This window comes from Dama dama, chromosome 12 (genome assembly GCF_033118175.1).
Source record: "Dama dama isolate Ldn47 chromosome 12, ASM3311817v1, whole genome shotgun sequence".
Taxonomy (NCBI): domain Eukaryota; kingdom Metazoa; phylum Chordata; class Mammalia; order Artiodactyla; family Cervidae; genus Dama; species Dama dama.
In genome coordinates this window covers 2,844,400-2,868,409 of record NC_083692.1, presented here as the reverse complement: position 1 = coordinate 2,868,409, position 24,010 = coordinate 2,844,400, and the positions used below count along the sequence as shown (strand labels likewise).

The 24,010-nt window shown below is 48.0% G+C and overlaps 1 protein-coding gene across 1 annotated transcript in view; it reads left to right on the top strand.

Moving 5' to 3' along the window:
- Nucleotides 1-23,569, top strand: part of KCNK13 (potassium two pore domain channel subfamily K member 13) — a 103,160-nt gene extending 79,591 nt beyond the window's left edge. Inside the window, exon 2 of the mRNA XM_061156433.1 lies at nucleotides 21,936-23,569. Coding sequence (XP_061012416.1) covers nucleotides 21,936-22,792 — 857 coding nt within the window. The 3' untranslated portion in view covers nucleotides 22,793-23,569. The remainder of the gene's footprint in view (nucleotides 1-21,935) is intronic.
- Nucleotides 23,570-24,010: the final 441 nt, after the last annotated feature.

The window sequence follows — 24,010 nt, the reverse complement described above, 5'->3', positions numbered from 1 at the left end:
GCCATGCCCTCCTCCAGGGAATATTCCCGACTGAGGGATCGAACTCACATCTCTTGTGTCTCCTGAAGCGGCAGGTGGGTTCTTTATCACTGAGCCACCAGAGAAGCCCCAGGCTCCATGTTCTTAACCCCTGTGGGGTGGGTGGCGGCTGTGGAGGGTGAAAGACAAGAATCTGCTTTCAAGGAGCGTAAAGCCTGAGGGAATATGAAGAAATGCTGACTGGGAAAAAAAAGAAAAGAAATGCTGACCGGGAACTCAGTCCAGGCCTTCAGGCCACAGCACAGTAAGAACACCCAGATTAGAAAGAGAAATTGTGAAGAAAGCAGAAGAGAAGTATATTCCAAGGGAGCTTGCAGGCAACCACGAAAGTCTGGACATTGATCGGACAACTTGCCCCTTCAGTTAAGTTCTCCTGCCTTTTGGACGTCAAGTCACTTCAGCCAGGTAGAAAGAGTCTCTTTGTTGTTCCTACGCCAACCACTCTCTTGCCTTCACGAAGAAACTCATCCAGAAGATTCGAAAGCACAAAGAGAGAGCTGATTTTTTAAATTGATGATTAAAATTTAAAGTTGGGGTATCTGATATGTGCTGAGCTCACAGTCTTGGAATGGGCAAGAGTTCATCAACTGACACAGTGAGGTCGGGGTGGGAGTGAAGCAGGAAGGCATTTGGCAATGGCCTTGAAGGATGAAGAGGTATGTTTTGGTTTTGTTTGGGGGTTTTCTTGCAGATGGGAGAGGGAAGCCCATAAAAAAACTAGAAATAGAACTACCGTGTGATTCAGCAATTCCACACCTGGGTACATACCAAAGAAAATGGAAACACTAATTTGAAAAGATACACGCACCCCACCCCCCCCATTCAAAGCAGCATATGTAAGTGTCCTAAGTGTCTTGTCAACAGATGTATGGGTGAGGAAAATATGATATATATACACAATGGAATATTACTTTAAGAAAGAATAAAATGTTGCCATATGCAGCAACATGGATGGACTTGAAGGGTATTACGGTTAGTGAAATAAGTCAGAGAAAGACAAATACTGTCTCACAGACTTACATACAAAGAGCAGATTAGTGGTTACCAGTGGGATGGGGGAGGGGCAAGATAAGCTAGGGGATTAAGGGGTACGAACTGATACTAAATACAACACAGGGAATGCAGCCAGTGTTTTATAATAATTTAATTTTAAATGGAGTATAGTTTATAGAAGTGTTGAATTACTATCTTGTACACCTGAAACTAATATAATTTTGTCAATCAACTATGCATCAATAAAAACGATAAGAAAACAGCAAAAAATTACATATGTAGAGGGAAAGACCTCATTCACATCATCTACAAAAACTAAGAAATGGAATTCAGTGCCATAGAATTTGTGATGGATTCTTATGAGGAAATTAGAAAATTCTACTAAGGCTTATTTGTTACAGACTTCTATAAATGAATAGAGATACAGTGTGTTCCTGGTGGGAAAAGTCTTTTTAGTAAGGGTGTCATTTCTCTATAAATGAATATCTAAACATAAGGCAGTCTAATCAAAATCCAAGTATTTCTTCTGGAGCTTAACCAAATAATTCTAAAACACATCAGGGAAATTCAACATGATGTTAGCTGGGCATTTTTGAAAAGAAAAGGAGGAAAAGAGAAAGGGAGAAGGAAGAGGGAAAAGTCTTCAAGGATATAAAAAAAGGAGAATTATTTGGGTAGGGTACCAGTCTCAGTGTAGACAGACCAATGGAACAGACTGTGTAATCCAAAAACAAATTTAAGAATGTTGCCTCTGATAAAAGTGACATTTCAAGAGAGTGGAAAAAGAATGGACTGTTGAAAAATAGGCTCTTTTTGACAGCAGAAAGCCTACACATGTGTAGAACTAAATACACAGACACACATGAGTACAAGTAAATAAGGCAACGTGTAAATATAAGATGGTGGATTATATCAATGTTAATATCCTGGTCATGATATTATACTATAATTTTGCAAAATATTAGCAAAAAACTAGGTAAAGTATAAACACAGTCTGTATTTTTATGATTGCTTATCAGTTTGTAATTATCTCAATAAAAATGTTAACTAAAAATAGTCCTGAGAAAAACAAACTAGTACTTTTAAAATATTAGATCCTTACATTTAAGAAGAATGAATTATCAAATTTTAAAATTCAAACTGTAAATTAATTACCAGTATATGGGGTAAGGAAGGACTTTTCTCTCCATAACTCCTGTAGCCAAAAGCCACAAAAGATTGATGGAAGAAGAAAAAAAGAAGATTGATGGAAATTGATGGATTTTTCTACATTTTCTACATAAAAATTAAAGTTTGGCATAGCAACAAAAATTTTTGTAAAAATAAAAGAGATAAATTAGGAAAACTATTTCCATATATGTAAAAGTTGATGAGTTAATTTCTTAGGAATCTCTGAAGTGAAGTGAAAGTCGCTCAGTCATGTCCGACTTTGTGACCCCATGGACTATAGAGCCCATGGACTTCTCCAGGCCAGAATATTGGAGTGGGTAGCCTTTCCCTTCTCCAGGGGATCTTCCCAATGCAGGGATTGAACCCAGGTCTCCCACATTGCAGGCAGATTCTTTACCAGCTGAGCCACCAGGGAAGCCCAAGAATACTGGAGTGAGCTCTATGAAGAGCTCTCACGAATCAATAAGAAAAACAGTGGATACCGTTACTGGAAAATGGACTATACATGAATTCACAAAAGAAGAGAAACAAAAGGCCATGAACTTGTGAAAAAATTTAGGCAATGAAGCAGAAACTGGTGGAGAAGAAAATAGAAATTCTGGAAGAAATATAGCTGAAGGAAGCTGAGAGGTGATATCTTATTTGTGCTGTGCTTAGTCACTCAATCGTGCCTGACTCTTTGCGACCCCATGGACTGCAGCACGCTGGGCCTTCCTGTCCATCACCAACTCCCGGAGTTTACGCAAATTCATGTCCATCAAGTCGGTGATGCCATCCAACCATCTCATCCTCTGTCATCCTCTTCTCTCACCTTCAATCTTTCCTAGCATTAGGGTCTTTTCAGGTGAGTCAGTTCTTCACATCAGGTGGCCACAGTATTGGATATCTTATTTACTTACCAATATCTTATTTATTTACTGATATCTTATTTAATAATAACAATTAGCTCAGCACCTGGCACATAGTACACGCTCAATAGACATTGGTCGAATGGATGAGTAAGTGGAGAGAACTCAGGTGACCCATCAAGGAGAAGGAATACTTTAGATGCATGTGGGAAAGAAGAGGAAGGTAGAAGTATGGTATAACTTTAAGGGAGAAGTGGGTAACTTAAGTGAACTGTGATCACAGAGCCTGTTTTGCCAGTAAAACCAGAAGTGATGTCATCGGAAGAAAACCCCTCTGTTTCGGTTCCTGAAGGCCTCCAGTGAAAGCACACTCAGATAGGAGAGTCCCGGAGATACAGTGCGGGGTTTGAACTGCTCTCTTCAAGGCCTTGTGTCTGAGTGAGCAGCTGCTCACTCGTTTTCCCAGCCCCCAGTGGGTGACCAGCAGCTTTGCCCTTTTCCAGCCCCATGATTTTGCCATCAAATCTGACACTGCTCAGCATAAACAGTGTTGTTGACAAGATGCACACCAGATGCACGGTGCACCTGAATTTGCACTGGGCTCCTCAGACTTGTTCTGTGACATTTAAGTTCACTTTTCCATTTTTGAAAGTAACTTACCAAAGAACCTTGAATTTGGGTACATAGCCTGAGTTCACGGAAAATGTTTGTCTTCAGTGTTTCTTCCTTCAATGGAAAAATCAATGAATCAGCCCTTTCTTTCCCTGTGACTAGCTAAAAGGCCATTTTGCTACATCTGTATTTTTCAAATAGCCCCTCTGGCAGCTCTTATACCGACTCCATTTGTGCACAAACATCATTGTGCTCTCTGAGACGGGTTGTCTACTGGCTTTGGGCAAAAGAAAGTCCTATTGCTTTCTGAAACTAATAATATCAAAAATTAAATATTCTTAAGAAAAGGCCCCAACAGAGTTCCCTCAATGAACAGTTTATTACAGAGCAGTGATTCATTTAGATAAAGCCTGGAAGGGGCCTCTCCAAAGAATGAGGTTTGAGTCTCCAAAGGCTCTTTTAAAGAAATGGGAGGGAAAAGAGGGCAGAAGAGAGGAAGGGGGAAATGGAAAGAAAACCTTGATTTTTCTGCAGGAGCTTTGATTCCTAGAGCTACTTTTCATTGAAAGGATGAGGATGTCTGCCAAATATTTCTAGGAAATTCTGGGTAATGATAGGTAGGTATTGGTACAGTAGTAACATACTGTCTTAGCTCAGGCTGCTATAACGAGTACCATAGACTGGGTGACTAATAAACCACTGAAGTTTCCTCTGTCTCAGTTCTCGAGGCTTGCATTCCAGGATCAGGGTGCCACCTTGGTTGGGTTCTGGGTGACGGCCCTCTTAGGGGTTTCAGACTGCTATCCTCTCCTGTATCCTTACGGGGTGGAGAGCAGAGAAGAAACTCGCTCTCTCTGGCGAGTGTTAAAAGGGCGCCAATCCCAGCATGAGGGCGCCACCCTCACATCATCCAAACCTATTCACTTCCCAAAGGTCCCCACCTTCTAATGCATTGCTTTGAGGGGGTATGGTTTCGACATATAAATTTGGAGAGGACACAAACAGTCCATAATGTGGGAAATTTCATGAGTTTATAGGGAAGAAATCAGAGAAGGAAATGGCACCCCACTCCAATATTCTTGCTTGGAGAATCCCATGGACAGAGGAGCCTGGTAGGCTGCAGTCCATGGGGTCGCTAAGAGTCAGACACGACTGAGGGACTTCACTTTCACTTTTCACTTTCATGCATTGGAGAAGGAAATGGCAACCCACTGCAGTGTTCTTGCCTGGAGAATCCCAGGGACGGGGGAGCCTGGTGGGCTGCTGTCTATGGGGTCACACAGAGTCGGACACGACTGAAGTGACTTAGCAGCAGCAGCAGCATAGGGAAGAAATACAGAGTGAGAAAGAACATGTGATGTTATAAATGACATTTCTTCAATCTTCCATGATTATGTCATTTAGCTTGTGTGGACCATGCTTCCTTCATTCCCGTTACATCATACATCTAAGTAAAACCCTAAAAGGTGAGAGAGACAGCAATATTCCCCAGGTCTTTGACTTTCACCCTAGATTTCTGGAAGCACTAGGATCCCGTAAAGGAGCTCAGAGGCTGCTGCTGTGGGAAGAGGGAGTGTCGAGACGGTGGACTGGAAGCCACCCAGGTCACGCAGAACAGGTGGGCACCACTGTTGGGTACACCAGCTACCACCACTCCAGGGAACCTTGCAGCCCTCTCATCAGCTGGAAGAAATTCACAAAGCCAGGTGGATTTGCTCGTGCTTTATCTAATAAGGGCTTTCAGGTGGCTCAGTGGGAAAGAATCTGCCTGCCAGTGTAGGAGATGCAGGAGGTGCAGGTCAGATCCCTGGATCGGGAAGATCCCCTGCAGGAGGAAATGGCAACCCACTCCAGTATTCTTGCTTGAAGAATCCCATGGACAGAAGAGCCTAGTGGGCTACGGTCCATGGGCTCTCAAAGAGCTGGATACCATCGAGCAACTGAGCACACACAAGTGCACACACGCACATGTACACACACACACACGCACACACATTTTCATAATGCCTCAGAACGCCTTGCAGCCAGATCCTCTCACTCATGTTAAAGAAAAACACCTTCCATCAGTCAGCACCTGTGCTGCGCTAACATTCTACTTAATTGAGCCATTTCTTGAAGTCTGGGGGAGGGCAGCTTTGTTCATGAGAGAACATAATTATAGGTGCTGGCTTCTAAGGGGTAGTTTCATAATTTCAGAGTTAGGGAGCCCTGGAATTGGGACACCTACTTGAGATAAGTAAATTCAATGACTTTCCCCTTTGAAAATGAGGGTAAAATCAGAAATAATGATAGCATTTATTCCAGCTGTCACACTAGCTAAAGGTTTGTGAGGAGGAAGGGAGCTTGAGAAAGCATTAAACACAGAACTGATGCCCCCCAGGACTCCCATGGATCTCTCAGGAAAATGAAATTTGTAAAATCCCTCTTTGGGAGCTGACAGAGTGTGATTCCCATGAGGCCAATTTTATTACATTCTGAGGACAAAACTCACTGTGACTTAAAAGTAATGCAAATGATTTGAAGAATCCATTTTTTGGTCACTTCCCTGTTTTGTGCTTTTATAGTCAGGACATCAGTCATTTATTTTTGACTTATGAACCACTTATTGCTAAAGAGTGTAGAAACGTCCCTTAGTTCAGAGTTACCTAGAGAACAGTTTAATCTTTACTACACATAATATCATAATCATTTGTCAAGGATGTTTACTGTTAACGAAATGAGAGAGGAGTCATAATCCTAAAAATAGCGCATTCTAAAAATGTCCTTAATTTTAGGAAGGACACCTAACTTTGGAGTCCACAAGCGTACCTATCGCAGGTGGACACCGAGGATACCTTTGGCTTCCTTGGTGCGTTATGAAACAATTTAAATCAGCTGTGACGTCTTTGTGGTTGAGAAACGTTACCAACAGGTAGACGATAGGTTCACCCACCCGACTGGTAGGAGAGCTGCGAATACCTAAGGTGAGCGCACCCGGAATCCTGGGACGGTTGAATACAACAGAATGAGCTCAGATTCACGCCCTGCCCTCTTGAATCATAGCATATTTGAATTTGAAGTTCCTTTGAGTACATATGGGCCATCCTACCGTCATTTTACCAAAGGGACAACCAGAATAAGGTGTGACCATCGCACACTTAGGGCATTCATAGTCTGCAGTAGAACCCAGACCCCTAACTGGTGTGCTGAGTAGCTTTCAGCAAGTTTCTTAACCTCTGGGTACTTCAGATTTCTCATGTGTCAGAAAAGTGAAAGTGCAAGTCGCTGAGTCGTGTCTAACTCTTTGCGACCCCTTGGACTATAGATAGAGTCCATGAAATTCTCCAGGCCAGAATAGTGGAGTGAGTAGCCTATCCCTTCTCCAGCGGATCTTCCTGACCCAGGAATCAAACCGGGGTCTCCTGCATTGCAGGCAGATCTTTACTCAGGGGGAAATGATATTCTTATTTTCAAGGGTGGCAGGGGGATTGAAAAAGCACTGGTGTAAAGCGCTCAGCACGGTGCTGGCTCCTAGTGTAAACTGCCAGCATCCACCTCATCCTCACTGGACACTGTTCTGCCTGCCTCAAGGAGCTGGAGGGAACAGTCAAGTGGCCTTGTGCATAAGGACCCAGAGAGGTGTAACACTTGGGTAGGACTCCTAAAGCAGCAGGTCATAGAACAGAGGAGGAAATTCCTAAAACTACTGTACTTCCATTGTTTTTCTCACCACCAGATAGAGCAGTTGTCAACGACATCACTAACGATGCAGTTACCGACCTCCTAAAGGCAGAGAGTTGTCTCGGTCCCTTCTGGTCTCTTCCATCGCTGAGCAAGCCTGTCTTCAGTGGACAGCTAGAACACTGCTTCTCCTGCTTGAGGGTCACTGTTGATACGGGCAGGAGACTGGGCCCAGCCCCGGAGACTCACTCCAGTGGGCAAGGCTCGGGGTCTGCACCTAACGGGCTCCCCAGGTAGTTTTAGTACCAGGGGGTCAGGTACACAGGTGAGGAGCGCTGCCTGGAACATGACTGTGTGTGCGTGTGTGTGTGTGTGTGTGTGTGTGTGTGTGTGTGTGCGCGCGTGCGCGCGCAGTCGTTCAGTCATGTCCGACTCTTTGCAACCCTACGGACTATATATAGCCCGCCAGGCTCCTCTGTCCATGGGATTTGCCAGCCAGGAATACTGGAGTGGGTTGCCGTTTCCTCCTCCAGGGGCTCTCCCCGACCCAGGGATCAACCCGCATCTCCTGCGTCTCCTGCACCGGCAGGCGGGTTCTCTACCGCTGAGCCCCTGAGAAGCCCCGGGCCTGCTCTTCCCCAAGGTGAGCCTGCCCGGTGCTCGGCAGAGGCCTGTCTAGAAAGCTGATTTAGGACCAGTGGCCACCTCAGCCCTCGCTCACACTCCTCACCTCCCTCACCCCAGCCCCATAATAATCCAAAACCGTTTACAAAAACTAAATTGTGCACAGCATCCACCAGGGGATGGACTGGCTGGGAAGTGCCCCTTCATTTGTTCATCTCCTTAGTCACCATACATGACACACGCAGTAAAAAGTCCTTGAATATTTTGGAAAACATTTCAGTCCAAAGAAGGGGAGCAGCTCCACCATGGCTGCAGCTGCCATGGCCCCACCGTGAATCCAGAACTTTCGAAGACAGCTCATTTTCACACCATGTGCCACCTGAAGGGGTTTTCTGTGTTGTGTATTAACATACAAAAGAAATCTTGGAGAAGGAAACGGCAACCCACTCCAGTATTCTTTCCTGGAGAATCCCATGGATGGAGGAGCCTGGTGGGCTACAGTCCACCGGGTTGCAAAGAGTCGGACATGACTGAGCGACTTCACTTTCACTTCACTTTGCCTCTAGGCTTCCGTGATAGTTCAGTTGGTAAAGAACCCAGCTGCAATGCAGGAGACCCTGGTTCGATTCCTGGGTTGGGAAGATCCCCTGGAGAAGGGATAGGCTACCCACTCCAGTATTCTGGCCTGGAGAATTCCATGGACTGAGTAGTCGCACACAGTCAGACATGACTGAGTGACTTTCACTTTCAAAATACCTAAATGGAGGACATGACTCCTGTCTTCCAGAACCACCCAGTCTCGTAAGATAGTTACATTAACTTTAACATAAAACAGTGCCCTGGTGCTCTGACCCCAGCGGGTGATGTTTTCATAAGTGGCACCACAGTCCTTTTATCACAGTCCCTGTAGTGCTGGTTTAAATGCAGATTTTCTGGCCTCACTGGACCTCCTGAATCAGAATCTCTGGGTGAGGCCTGGAAATCCTCAGTTGTTAACCAACTGAGGGAGTTTTTCTTTTTTTTTTTTTTCATTTTTTTCACGCTTTAACCTCAGGGAGTTTTCATGAGTACTCAAGTTCGAAACTTCTGTCCTAGGTGACTTTAGTTTCCTTATGCTTTATTCACTGCTCAGACCTTCCCTTCTTCCTGAAGCTCGACAGAAGACTTCCATCCGTCTTTTGTGTCATCTGCAGGTGGCTCAGAAATGGAGTCTCCTTGATCTGATAAACAGCCTCGTACAGTTTTCCTTTTTGTGTGTCGTTTCCAGGACTTGATCCCCTGGATTGGGTTTGATGTTCCTGGAGGGCAGAAACTGTTTTCTAATTACCCCACCCCTCTGCTCTTAGCACAGCATTTTGTCATCGTTGTTTGATGGCTAAGATGTATCCCACTTTTTGCAACACCATAGACTGCAGCATGCCAGGCTTCCCTGTCCTTCACTACCTCCCAGAGTTTGTTCAGACTCATGTCCACTGAGTCATGATGCCATCCAACCATCTCATCCTCTGTCGTCCCCTTCTCCTCCCGCCTTCAATCTTTCCCAGCATCAGGGTCTCATCCAGTGAGTCAGCTCTGCGCATCAGGTGTCCAAAGCATTGGCGCTTCAGCTGAGGCTGTGCAGAGCAGCCATGATTTATTCCACATCCAGGAGCCACAGGGGACAATGCCAGACCAGGAAGGTGAACTCCCAGAGGCCGGAGAAAGCCAGTTCTGTGTCTTGTCGTCCCTTCTTGGTCATTTTCCAGTGGTTGGTTGTAAAGCAAGAACCAAGCCAAAGGAGAGACAGTCTTAGCTAGACTTGAGGAATTGATAGGGACTGCCTTTTCAGTCTGTATGAGGAGGACTAGGGTGACCACAAACAGGGTGACATGTGAAATCCCATGGAGGCAGAGACTTGTTTGGCAGAAGAACTCATCTTGCAGAACGCAGCGAGCAGTGTTTGGGACTGGCACGGAGTGAGTCTCAAGCGTTTTGGGAAGTCTTCACAGAGGACTGAGGGATCCTCTTGCCCTTTGCCTGAGTACAGGGCTGACTCAGTGGGAGGTGAATGGAGATCATTTCTTTCCTATGTGGTGTGTCAGCATTTGTTACACAACCACAGCTTCCCATTAGAGGGTTCAGACTGGCTTGTCAAATAAAAATCCTGACCAGAGTTGTAACAGTAGCTGTTTCTGGTATTATTATATTGTTTGAGTGGCTATTTATCATTAAACACTTCACTACAAACAGGTCAGAGTGGGTTGTGTAAGTTAGCCTCATCAAACAGCAGTGTCTCTCCTGGGATCCGTTCCCGAGAGGTGGCTGTTTAGCCCCACGAATATTGTCATGAAAGTCTACGCCAGAGGGAATACTGGGTAGCAAGGGGAATGTTCAAAGTAATTCATTCTGGAGGGCAGAAACTATCTTCTAATTACCCCACCCCTCTGCTCTTAGCACAGAAGTAATGTTAGAAGTGAGTGCTGGGCAAGATACAAGGGTGGCCAAACAGACCGCGTGGAGCCCAGCACTCTGTGTGAGTGGGTCAATGCACCAAGCAAGCCCGGCATGCTTTCAGCAGCCCTGGAGGCCCGAGCTTCGTTGTATCTGTCACCTGGAAGTCAACAAGCAAAAAGGGAAAGGACAAAATAATTGAACAGGTCCTCAAGAGGGTGTCCAAATGACCACGAGGTGCATGAAAAGCTGCTCCACTTTGCAGACATCAAGGAGCTGCCACTTAAACCCCTGCGTACCCACCAGCATGATTATACTGGCGAGACTGTGAGGACCCGGGACTCTGAAACGTTGGTGCGGGCAGGGTGAGTCAGCACTTCCTCTCTGCTGAACATACACACGTCCTGTGAGTCATCAGTGCCCCTCCTAAGTAAGTGTGTGCAAGAGAAATGGGGACTTTGTTCACCAAAAGACATGAACCAGAGTGTCTGTAGAAACACTGTTCATAACAACCCAAACCGGAAACAGCCGACATGTGTCAACAGGAGAATGCCCTCCCCAACCCACTCCCCCATTGCCCTCAGCTCGTGTCTGTTCCTTAACGTTAAGAAGATCCAACAACTTGCTTGATTACCAGATGGACTTTCTATTAAATTCCAAATTCCTTGCGGGCCTCCTCTTGAAGTTCCTGTGAGTCCCTTGAAAAAATCGCAAGTCCCAGAGAGAAGACATTTCGTTATCTCTGGCTATGTAGCAAAGCACCCCAAAGTATTAACAGCAGCTTGTTAAGCAACTTGGGACGTTTCTCACAACTGTGTGGGTCTGCTGGGCTCAGCTGCGGGTTCTTTGGTTCCATGAGGTATCGGCCCAGCACTCAACTGGGAGCGGCGACTGGGGCTGAAGGTCCAAGAGGCTTCAGTCAGCATCTGGGGAGGCTGGGATGGCTGAGGGGTCATCTTAAGGGGTGACACTTCCTACACGGTGACTCAGAGGTCCTGGGAGAGAAAGACAAAGTTTGGGGGCTTCTTGCCATTTAAGCCTGGAACTGGTGCAGCCTCCCTTCTACCGCGTTCTGTTGATCCGAGCAAGTCTCTAGGTCACAGGGTTCACGGGAAAGGAAGGAGGCTTCCTCCCCTCAGTGCTTGCAGGCCTGGGAGCAGTTTGCTCAAAATCTCCTTTGGAACAACTGACCCAGGCAACAAGGGTAAGGAAGGGCAGCCTGGATGGGATCCTGGCTCAGGCCGAGCCTCCACTGCTCAGAAGGCTGCCTGGCTTCGTGTCCTCGGTTTCCTTGCCTGTAACACCCAAGCTTGGCTGTGCAAGTTGTGAAGGCCCTTTCAGCTCTCACAGTCGTGGTTCCATAGTCTTGTAGAGACAGTGTGCCTAGTGAGACCCTCAGACTTCCATCACTGGAACCCCTCCCCACCCACCCAAGAATAATCCACAGGGTCTGCTCTTGCCTCCTTTTCCCATCCCAGTTGAAGGGATGGGTCCCTTCAGTTCAAGGGTCTTTTGAAATTGAAATTGAAGGGTCTTTTGGGGACAAAAAATATTCACAAACTCCTTTCATCCCATGCAAAGAGGCATTTCTGAATCAAAAAGTTTATGAAGGCATTGTATTCAAGTCAAAGTTCAATTTCTTAGTGTAATGAGATAAGCCAAGAGGAATGCTTCTTCTGGGCAGGTGTTTACATGCAATCTAAAGAAATGTCCCAGAATAATTTCAAAATATTTTAACATATTTTTCTCAGTTTAAAAGTAATTAAAGATTTTATTAAAAAAAACAAACGCATGGCCTATCACACTGGGTGCTGTAGACTTTAAAAAAAAGTGATGAAAGATATAAAACATTAAGAAACAATTACATCACCCATACTATCGCCACCCTGTAATGACCTGATTCAGACTTTGTCTCTTTCTGTTTGTTTGTTCTCTGTATGTGGCAGACATTGTTGGTTCCGGGGCCCATCTCTTTTTCAGGGGTGCTGGTAAACCCTAACCAGTCTGAGAAGAAATCCAGTCCTCCTGTAGGTAACTAGTTTGAGAAGTGGGCTTGTGACTTGTTGCTGCTTAATGGTATACAATGGAAATTTTGCCAGGGGGGTTCTGGAAAGGCTGCTCTGCTCTGACAAAGATGTAAACAAAGTAGGAACGAAACATGCGCCGACTCTGGACACGGGCGTGTGAGGGGGTCATCCCTGAAGCTGCGGGCATGGGAGACTAGCCAACATATCGATGGAGCCAAAGTCAGAGAAGGCGAAACGATCCTGGCTCGCAGATCAGGTTCCAAAGCCGTCTAATTAACTGTTCCTGGAGCTGCCCTGTCTCCAAATGTCATGTTCTGTGAGATAATACAACCCCTTCATGTTTAAGCCACCCTTATTTATGAGTTGTTGTTACTGGCATCCAAAAACACCTTAACTGCTACAATATATAGAACTGTATTAATATATTTTGTGAAGTTTATTCTTTCATCCAACAAATATTTAATGAAGATGATCCAGATTAGAGTCTTTCTGCAGAGACATTTTGGCTTTGCTTTTTTCCATTTAACATTTTCTCTAGTTGTTAAAAATTCTTTGTACGTGTAATTTTTAAAAATTTATTTATTTTTTAATTGAAGGATAATAGTTTTACAGAATTTTGTTGTTTTCTGTCAAACCTCAACACGAATCAGCCATAGGTGTCCATGTAATTTTTTAATTGAGGTATAGTTGATACACAATATAAATTACAGGTGTACAATATAGTGATTCACAATTTTTATATGTTATACTCAATTCATAGTTATTATAGAATATCGCCTATATTTCCTATGTATATATCCTTCTAGCTTATTTTGTACATAATGTATATCATATATGTGGAATTTTTAAAATTTTATTTTACTGAAGGATAGTTGTTTATGATGTGTTCATTTCTGCTGTGTAGCATAGTGATTCAGTCACACATATGTGGGTATCTATTCTTTTCACATTTTCCATTATGGTCTATTACAGGGTGTTGAACCGTTTCCTGTGCTGTACGGTAGGACTGTTGTTTCTCCATCCTACATATACCACTTGGCGTCTGCTGACCCCACACTCCACTCCGTTCCTCCTGCACCCCCTTCCGCCTGACAACCACCGGTCTGATCTCTCTGCGTCTGCTTGTTTCATAGGTAAACTCACTCGCGTCATGTTTCAGGTTTCACACGTAAGTGACGTCGCGTGGTGCTTGTCTTTCTCTTTGTCTTCCTGATTTTCTTCACTTAGTGTGATCACCTCTGGGTCTATCCATGTCGCCACAGATGACATTTCATTTTTTTTGATGGCTGACTAGTTTCCCAATGTTTGTACAGATCACATCTTCATCCATTCATCTGTTGATGGACCTTTAGGTTGTGAACCGTGGATAATGCTGCTGTGAACACAGGCGTGCAGGGGTCTTTTCACATCACAGTTGTCCAGACACACGCCCAGGAGCGGGATTGCTGGGCCACACGCCAGCTCCGTTTTCAGTTCCTGAGGAACCTCCATGCTGTTTTCGTGCATCTGTTGGCCCTCTGCATGTTTCCTGTGGAGGAATGTCTGCTTGTTGCTTCTGCCGATTTTGCAGCTGGGTTGTTTTTTACTATTGAATTGTATGAGCTGTTTGTATATTTTGGAAACTGAGCCCTTGTTGGTCACATCATTTGTGATATTTCCTCTTAGTCCGTAGATGGTCATTTCATTTTGTTTACCATTTCCTTTGCTGGGCAAAAGCTTATAAATTTGACTAGGTCCCATTTGTTTATTTTTGCTTTTATTTTTATTGCCTTGGGAGACTGACCTAAGAAAACATTGCTGATTTATGTCAGAGAATGCTTTGCCTGTTTTCTCTTTGCAGAGTTTTATGGTGTCATGTCTTGTATTTAAATCTTAAGCCATTCTGAGTTTCTTTTTGTGTGTGGTGTGAGAATGTCCTGGCTTCACTGGTTCACAGGCGGCTGTCGAGTTTCCCAGCACCACTTGCTGAAGAAACTGTGTTTTCCCCATTGTGTGTTCTTGCCTCGTGTGTCGAAGATTCATTGGCCGTAGATATGTGGGTTTATTTCTGGATTTCTGTTCTGCTCCACTGGCCCACGTGCCTGTTTTTGTGCAAGGACCACTCTGTTTGATTACGGGAGCTTTGCAGTATTGTCTGAAGTCTGGAAGGATTTTGCATCCTGCTTTGTTCTTTTTCCTCAGGACTGCTTTGGCAATTCTTGGTCTTTTATGGGTTCATATAGATTTTACAATTATTTGTTTTAGTTCTGCTATGTATATGTAATTCTAATGGCTTCATCTTAACAGCTACTTTTATTTAGTGGTTGCCCTGTTATCTGCCATTTAGGTTGCTAAAGATTTTCACTGTTAAAAGCAAAGACAAGGTGACATTCGTGTACATAATCAGTCACAGTTCTGGTAGTGTTGAGGATATATTCCTTCAAAAAATATATAAATGAAAGGATATATATATTTTTAAGATGTCTGATACATATTCTCAAATTGCTTGCTAGACAATTTATGCTAACTTGTAGGTCTTCACACAGTGTTTGATATTTGCTACTGCATCTGAGGGCATTCTCATAATACACATTTTCCCCCAAATGTTTCTAGAAAACATTATGTTGAAAGTCTACAGGACACATTTGGCATAAAGAAAAGAAAAATGGGAAGGGAGACTGAACAAATGAAAGAGACTTAAAAGGTATATTGCATGCCCTTGTTAGGATCTTGATTCATACAGTTGATCTGTAAACATGTAGTTTCGAGAGACTGAATGTGGACTGGGTATTATTCAGTGTTAAGGAGTTGGTGTTGATCTTGTTAGGTGTGATAATGACACAGAGGTTACATCGGGAAAATAAAGTCCTCGTCAGTTACAGATGCATCATTAATAATGGATGAGACGGCATGCTGTCTAGGCCTTATCCATACTTTAAAAAACTCCAGCAAATAAAGGGGGTGGGATGGGATAGGAGAAACATGATTGGCAAGATGTTGACAGCTGCCGAAACCAGGAAACGCGAGTTTATTGTCATACTCTTTCTACCTTTGTGTATATTTGAAAAGTATAACGCGAAACTTTTCGATTTTTCACCTTAATAAGTTTTTGAAAGAATATTTAGACAGTTTGTGCACAAGAGGGCGGGTCTTGCTCTGTCCTCCTCGTCTAGGTTAAGGGCTCTGTGGGGGTTGCTGGGCCCCTGGCTGGGCCTGCTGCTTCCTTCCTGACCCCAAGGACACACCCAGGGTCAGGAGCCACCCTGCAGGTTGCAGTCACATCAGAAACAGACCTGGAATAGTCAAGGGAGCCAGGTGGAAGCAGCTGGCCAGGTGAGCCCCCGCCTTGGCCTCCAGACCACACTGTGCCCGCGACCCCCGGTCAGCTGAGCCTCATGCGCCCAGGCTCGGGGGCTGGACCCAAAGCCTGTGACCTCAGACCTGAAGCTCTGGGAGAGACGGCACATTGGAAAGCACCCCCTCTGACAGTCACCGCCGTGTGTGTGTCTGTGAAACACGAGGGGACCAAGTGCATGGGTGCAGCAGGTTTGTAACACCGGCTTCCTGGCATCGCATGTTGGGAGGGGCACGCGTACGTTCAGCGTTGTGTGTCTGAGTCAGTGAGGATGGCGGGTGTCGGCGTCTGATGTCGGCCACTCCCCGATCGTGTGGGTGTCTGTGTGAAACACGGGACTGCAGACGCTTGGCTCCTTTCCCTCCTCGGTTCTGCTTTCCGCACGTGCGCCTGACCGCGGCTTTCCCTGCAGTGCACTCAGGTGGCAGGTTCGGGGCTGGAGACGAGACAGACCTCGGGTCTAACCTGGCTTCACCTCTGGGAGGGGCGTGGGTATGAGGAGTCAGTGAACCTGGCAGACTGCAGGCTTCTGATAATGCCTGTGTCCTTTTCCCCACCGAGGAGGACCCTGAGGCTTATTATTTCCAATCCAAGGCATTCGTAAAATGCCCAGTAATAGGGGGCTCAGAAAAGTGGAGACTTCCTATGAAAAAGCCTGCCTTGTTAGCTGACACACTTCTGAGCTCTGGGAGCAGTCCAAGCTGTGGAAACGCCCCTAACTGCAGACCCTGGGAAGCGGTCTCTGCTTGCTTCTGTGAACACCACCCCATGTGCCATCTTCTGTTATTTGTGCTGATTAAAAACATGGCAGCGATCAAGGAAATTCAGTAGCTAATCAAAAGTCACAGACTATCCCTTCTTTCATAAAATTGAATGTTTTAAAACCAGGCAAACAAGAACGAATCTAGAGATTTTAAATTCCTGGAACAATTGACAGGAATAGATAAAGATGATGTGGTACGTATATACATATATATTACTCAGCCATAAAAAGGAATGAAAAAGGAATGCCATTTGCAGAGATGTGGATGGACCTAGACATTGTTATACAGACTGCAGTCAGTCAGAAAGAGAAAATATATTGTCACTTACTTGCGGAATCTATAAAAAATGGCATGCGTGCATGCCAGTCATGTCCAACTCTTTGCAACCCCCATGAACTGTCTACGGAATTTTCCAGGCAAGTATATTGGAGTGAGTTGCAATTTCCTACTCCAGGGGATCTTCCCAACCCAAGGATCGAACCCATGTCTCTTGTACTGGCATGTGGGTTGTTTACTACTGAGCCTGGGAAGCCCAGAAAAATAGTGCAGGTGACCTTATTTGCAAAGCAGACGTAGTCTCAGAGGTAGAGGACAAGCCTGGCTACCGAGGCGGGGAGGTGACCGTGTATAAAATTGGTAACAAATGAGAACCCACAGTGCAGCATGGGGAACTCTGCCTAGCGGCCCGCGGCGACCTAAGTGGGGAGCAGATGTGAAAAGGAGGGGATGCGGGTGTACGTGTAACTGATTCACTGTGCTGACAGCAGGAAATAGCACGGTACTGTAAATCGACTAGACTTCCATCCATCGATCAATCTGTCAATCTCTGGGACATGTCATTGAATCACTAGAAGTCTCACTCATTAGAAAAACATCAGCTTATCCAGCTTGTCAGCTGGCTTCAGCACTGTCCCTGCGTGTATCACAGGCACTTGTCCCAAGGAAGGCTGCATTCGGGACCCTGAAGCCAGGGCAGAACCTTCGTGCTTTCCTATAGCCCTGGCCTTGGCCCGCCTTGTTCTATGGACAGCAGTTTATCTGTCCCAGGCCGGAGGCCAGGCTCCCGGAGGCCCAGGACCCTGTCCAGGCCGCCCTCATGTGGCCCAGACTTCTGGCGCCAGTTCCCGAACCGAGCAGATGCCCAGTGATTTAGCGCTCTTGCCTTTGTGGTGGCTGTGGTCCGCTCGGCCGTGGCTGACTCTCGGCGACCCCGTGGACTGCCGCACGCCAGGTCGGGAGCTGCTCCGTTTTCTCTGCTCTGCAAGAGGAACATCATTACATCCTCTGTGGGTCAGGAAGGGAGTTTTTAAATACTTGTATATTATTGGCAGTGCTGGGTCCTCACTGCCGTGCGGGTTTTCTCTAATCGTGGTGAGTCGGGCTCCTCTCTCGTTGCAGTGTGCAGACTTCACACCGCAGCAGCCTCTCGGGTTGTGGAGCACGGGTTCGGGGCATGTGGGCCCGGGAGGTGTGGTGTGTAGGCCCAGTGGGTTGTGGTGTGTGGGCCCTGGGAGGTGGTGAGGTGTGGTGTGTGGGCCCAATGGGTTGTGGTGTGTGGGCCCTGGGAGGTGTGTTGTGTGGGCCCCGGGGGTTGTGGTGTGTGGGCCCCGGGGGTTGTGCTGTGTGGGCCCAGGGGGTTGTGGTGTGTGGGCCCTGGGAGGTGGTGAGGTGTGTTGTGTGGGCCCCGGGAGGTGTGTTGTGTGGGCCCCGGGAGGTGTGTTGTGTGGGCCCCGGGGGTTGTGGTGTGTGGGCCCCGGGGGTTGTGGTGTGTGGGCCCCGGGAGGTGTGTTGTGTGGGCCCCGGGAGGTGTGGTGTGTGGGCCCAGGGGGTTGTGGTGTGTGGGCCCCGGGAGGTGTGGTGTGTGGGCCCCGGGAGGTGTGTTGTGTGGGCCCCGGGGGTTGTGGTGTGTGGGCCCAGTGGGTTGTGGTGTGTGGGCCCTGGGAGGTGTGGTGTGTGGCCCAGTCGTTGGGGCACACAGGCTCACCCGCCCTGCGGCCTGTGGGATCCTCGTGGCCCAGGGATGGAACCGGCGCCCTTTGCACTGCAAGATGGATTCTTGACCAGCGGACCATCGGGAAGCAAAGCCGCTCAGCTGTGTCTGACTCTGTGCGACCCCAGGGACTGCAGCCCGCCAGGCTCCTCTGTCCATGGGATTCTCCAGGCAAGAGTACTGGAGTGGGTTTCTGTTCCCTCCTCCGGGGATCTTCCCGACCAGGGATGGGACCCGGGTCTCCGGCGTTGCGGGCAGATTCTTTACCATCTGAGCCCCCAGGGCAGCCCAGAAAGGACGATTCTGTTCAAGAAAACTTTGGCCCTCTCGAATCTCGCGTTACACGAGTAAGCTCTCCTCTGATCGTTGGCAAGTGTGCCCCCTCACCCGTCCACATGTGCAGCTGCTGCTGTTTCTGGGCCTTCCCCATTTCAGTGACTCTGCCCAGCTTCTGGAATGTTGTTGAGTCAATAAATGGCCCCAGATAAACACTGCTCCTTTTTCCTGCGTGTTGCCTCAGTTCTGTCTCAATGAAGAGAGCCAAGGTACCCTGCTAGCCTTACAGCCTCGGGTAAGGACTCCAGGTTTCCGTTTGACATCTTCTTAGTGTGGAAACATTTGCAAGCTTTACGGGTTTCAGGAATTCACTGAGCCGGAGGAGGTGCCCCTGCACCCCTAGATCAAGAACCAATCACTCAACACCTCACTGACCCCACTGTGTTCCTTGGACTGGGTAGGAAAAACCACCGCTCTCAGTTCAGTCTGTAAACTCAGTTTTTTAATCCTCCACTACTTCAACCGCCTGATTTCAACTCAAGCTTGGGGATAAGAATTAAAGATACTAACAAAGAAAAGACAACACAGAGAGAACTTCCTTACATCATAACAAGGATGCCTACTAATGAAACCGCACTGCCGAGAGTCACTGAGGACCGTTAATTTTCACAACAAGCGTTCCAGAGAAGAGATGATGGTCTGACTTTCTACCACTGAGGGCCAGGATTGTACCCGCCGGCGGCATTATCCCCAGTCCCTTGCTCCTTCCTTACCAGCGTCCTGTTCATTCCACTCCATGCCACCTAGCTAAAAAGCTAAAATTCAGTGTCTGCCTCCAGCTTCTTGGGAGGAATTAATTATATGCTAAGGAGTTCAGTTCAGTTCAGTTCAGTCGCTCAGTTGTGTCCGACTCTTTGCCACCCCATGAATCGCAGCACGCCAGGCCTCCCTGTCCATCACCAACTCCCGAGTTTACTCAAACTCATATCCATCGAGTCAGTGATGCCATCCAACCACCTCATCCTCTGTCATTCACTTCTCCTCCTACCCCCAGTCCCTCCCAGCATCAGGGTCTTTTCCAAGGAGTCAGCTCTGCATGCTAAGGAGTAGCTATATGCTATTGATGTGCTACTGTAATGTAGTTTAGGCTTCCCTGGTGGCTCAGGTGGTGAAGAATCCGCCTGCAATGCAGGAGATGCAGGTTCGATCCCTGGGTTGGGAAGATCCCCTGCAGGAGGGCATGGCAACCCACTCCAGGATTCTTGCCTGGAGAATCCCACGGACAGAGGAGCCTGGCGGGGTACAGTCCATGCAGTCACAAAGAGTGGGACACAACTGAGCGACTAACATGCTGAGAGAGGAAGGTTAAATTTAATTGGAAAACTAAACAGTAACACGGTGTGCGCATCCGGGTGTTTGGGAAAGGCGGCCCTCTGGCACCCCCTCAGGGAGCAGCAGTTACAATCTCAGGACCTCACTGAGGTCTGATCTGACTGTCCTGGGATGCGCTGGGGGCCGCCCCCGGCTCAGCCACTGCCACAAAGCAAAGCGTTATTTTGCAGATAGCAGGCTGTTACCAGGAAAGAGGATTGTGGGTGAATCCAAGAGATTCCGAGGGTGGGGCCCCATCTAGGAGACTGGACTTGATTATGCAAACAGCGAGGTTTGATTTGAATTTAAAAAACCGAATCCAGGGAGGCATGCTGAGGACTTACTTTTCAAATGATGGTTTGTTGTTTTTTTTTTTTTTTTTTCAAAAGGACTTTGATGCCCGTCCCCTCAAACAAGTAAGATCCCTCAGGTTTACGGACTCCATTGCTTGGAAGGAATCTGTCTCCCTCAGGGTGGGCTGAAGCTTAGTGCCCCTGCGTGAGAAGTGCTGAGTTTATTTCTTTTCCGTTTCTCCTTTTCCTTAGTGATGTCCACTGTCCTACTGTTGGTATTCTTAACATGTCTGTGTATGGGAGTAGAAAGGTCAAGAAGGTCACAGTTGTCAGCAGGAAGAGACAAAGGCAAGAGAGACTTTATCAAACTGTAACCACCAATACCTCAGCACTCCCAAAGCATGAGCATTTTGTTTAAAAGATGGGAAAATCTTGAGCAAAATGTTGACTTCCACATCTGCTGGCACGTGCTGTTTCTGTCTGAAGCATTATTACCACCACACACACGCACCTCCTTGCCTTGCCTGCCTAATTCTTCTTTAGCTTTCTGTTTAGACTTCCCAGACCCTAAGTCTGAGAACCGTTTCCCTCTTAGCATTTCCCATAGGACCCTGTACATTCTGCAGCACAACGCTTACCACAGAACAAACACCTCACTGCATGAGAGCTCCATGAAGGCAGGGACCAGATCTGCCTTTTTCCACCATTCTAGTCCCAGTTCCTGGAATGGCAGCCAGTACGTGTTTATAGAGGAAGTGAATTCCCATGAGTCTCTGTAAGACTTCTTTGTATGAGTTTTTGTGTATCTCTATGAATAATGTCTGTTGAGTATGGTTGTTCGGGTTGTCTACTGTACAAGAACATCTAGCAGAATTGGGAGGGGAGGCTGAAATGCAGCCGACGTTCTCATCACCAGGACGTTGTCACTGGCTTGGATCCCACTTGGAGGAAGAGGTGTCTTTTTCTGATTTGCAGCGCCACACCATACAGGCTTTGAGCAGCCCAGCTCTGAACAACACTTCATGTCTTCAAAAGGAAGTGGGAATTCTCCCTCTGGTCCTAGAAAGGCTGGGATGAAGTGTTTTTTAAAGAAACTGTTTCTTTAGGTCCTCTGAAGTGAAAGTGGCTCAGTTATGACCAACTCTTTGCGACTCCGTGGACTATACAGTCCATGGATTTCTCCAGGCCAGAATACTGGAGTAGGTAGCCCTTCCCTTCTCCAGAGGATCTTCCCAACTCAGGGATTGAACCCAGGTCTCCCGCATTGCGGGCAGATTCGTTACCAGCTGAGCCACAGGGGAAGCCCAAGAATACTGGAGTGGGTAGCCTTTCCCTTCTCCAGGGGATCTTCCCAACCCAGGGATGGGACCCGGGTCTCCTGCAGAGCAGGCAGATTCTCTACCAGCTGAGCCAACAAGGAAGCCCCTCCGCCGGCCATCAAGGCCGAGACTGACCCCATCCCTGGCCAAGCCGGCCCTCACTCTCCGATTTCTGTCTCCTGCAGGGTTTGGGATGGCCACCCCAGCGACAGTGGGCGGGAAGGTCTTCCTGATCGTCTACGGACTCCTCGGCTGCTCCAGCACCCTCCTGTTCTTCAACCTCTTCCTGGAGCGCCTGATCACCGTCATCGCCCACGTCACGAGGTGGTGCGGCGCCCGGCGGCCGGGGAGGCGGGCGGGCCCACGCGCGGGGAGCCCGGGGCTGGCGGCGGCCGGGAAGCCGTCGGTGCGCGTCGTGCTGCTGGCGCTGGGCGCCGCCTCCCTGGCGCTGTGCTGCGGCGCCGCCGCCCTGTACGCGGCCGCCGAGGGCTGGGGCTACCTGGACGCGCTCTACTTCTGCTTCGTGGCCTTCAGCACCATCGGCTTCGGGGACCTGGTCAGCGGGCAGCAGGCGCGCTACGACGGCCGGGGCCTCTACCGCGTGGCCAACTTCGTCCTCCTGCTCTCGGGCGTCTGCTGCCTGTATTCGCTGTTCAACGTCGTGTCCATCCTCGTCCGGCAGGCGGTGAACTGGGCCCTGGGCCGGGCGGCCGGCGCGGGCTGCCGGCGAGGCCGGGGACGCGGCGGGCCGCCCCGCAGGAACGCCGTGGGGCCGGGCCGCGTGCGCAGCGGGAGCGGCGGCGCCGCGGAGACGGACGGCGGCTCGGGCGCGCGGCGCCTCTCGGGCGAGATGGTCTCCATGAAGGACTTGCTGGCGGCCAACAAGGCCTCCCTGGCCGTCCTCCAGAAGCAGCTGTCCGAAGCGGCCAGCGGCCGCCCGCGTCGGGCGAGCACGCCGGCTGTGGACGACGAGTTCTCAGGGGGCGTGGGCGCCTTCGCCATCATGAACAGCAGGCTGGCGGAGACCAGCGCGGACAGGTAGGAGCGGGGGCGCAGGGCGCCGACCGCCGGGCGCCTTCGGGAGCTGCTCCTTCCCGCCTGGAGCCCGGCTTGAGAGCGCGCTTCTTCTCCAGCAGGCTGCCCCTTTCCAGGGCTGCGGGACCGTGAAGCCTCGAGGCCGCTCCAAATCCGCTTCCTTCTTTAAGTGTAATTCACTCTTTAAACATGAACCACACAAGCGGTGAGTACGTGCTCTCCTGACTCGTCTTGCTCCAGAATTTGGACCCAAGAGAAGGACAGCTTACTTAAGCCTTGTTTCCTGCTGCTCTGTTCTTCATCTGGAAGTACAGATCCTCAAGATGCGAGCTCTCCCCTGGAACTCCGAAGACTGAGTTCACAGCCTCTCGGAGGCCCTTCAGCGCAGGGAGGGCAGGAACTGGTCCAGAAGACGCTTGGGCTTGCTTTTTCCTGAGCTGCCTTCCTAGCAGATGGCTCTGGGTGCTGCGGCTAGGGAAACCACCTGACCCTCCTTACACCTGCTTCTCTGGTTTTGTTTCTCCGTTCTTTATTTGTAAGATCTTAAGGCTTGACTAAGGTGCCTGTGGGACCTCAGCATTAAGGTTAAGAAAATAAAATTCAGTTTCAGGCCTTTAAACCACAGCAAGGTGATGTTGAGAGTCCGCTCTTGTCACTGAAGACTGGAGGTTACCCTGCTCCTTTGAACGGCCCCAGAGGCCACTGCATTCTTACCTGGACTTGGGGCCCATTGCAGAGATAACGACTGTCTATTTATTAAAATTGAAAATTTAATAAAGCCTCATTTTATTAACAAAGACTAATGAGTGCTCATTAAGGATGTTGGGAGTAGAGGGCTTCATTAAACAGGTACTTACTGCACTTACAGAAAGAGGAAATAAGAAATTAACCTTTAGGGATTGTAAACATCATTTCGGATCCTTGGCTGGAGAAACATTCTAGACCGGATAATGAAACCTGGCTTTTCCTGTCTAATCCTCTTGGGTCCTGCCTCGTGGGACTGTAATAAGCCTGATGATATTACCTGGCATATTGTTAAAGTGGTCCATGCTACGAACCAGGGCTGTTGATCGTCATCAACACAGAAGATTTGGGGAATGAGAGCAGGGTTTATAAGAGATAGCTGTTGTTTTTTTATAAGAATGGTGTCCACATGGCACTTTCAGAACTGAGGAGGAAAGATGGGCCCCATAAAGAGGATAAAGCAGAAAAGCCTTGCCTGGTG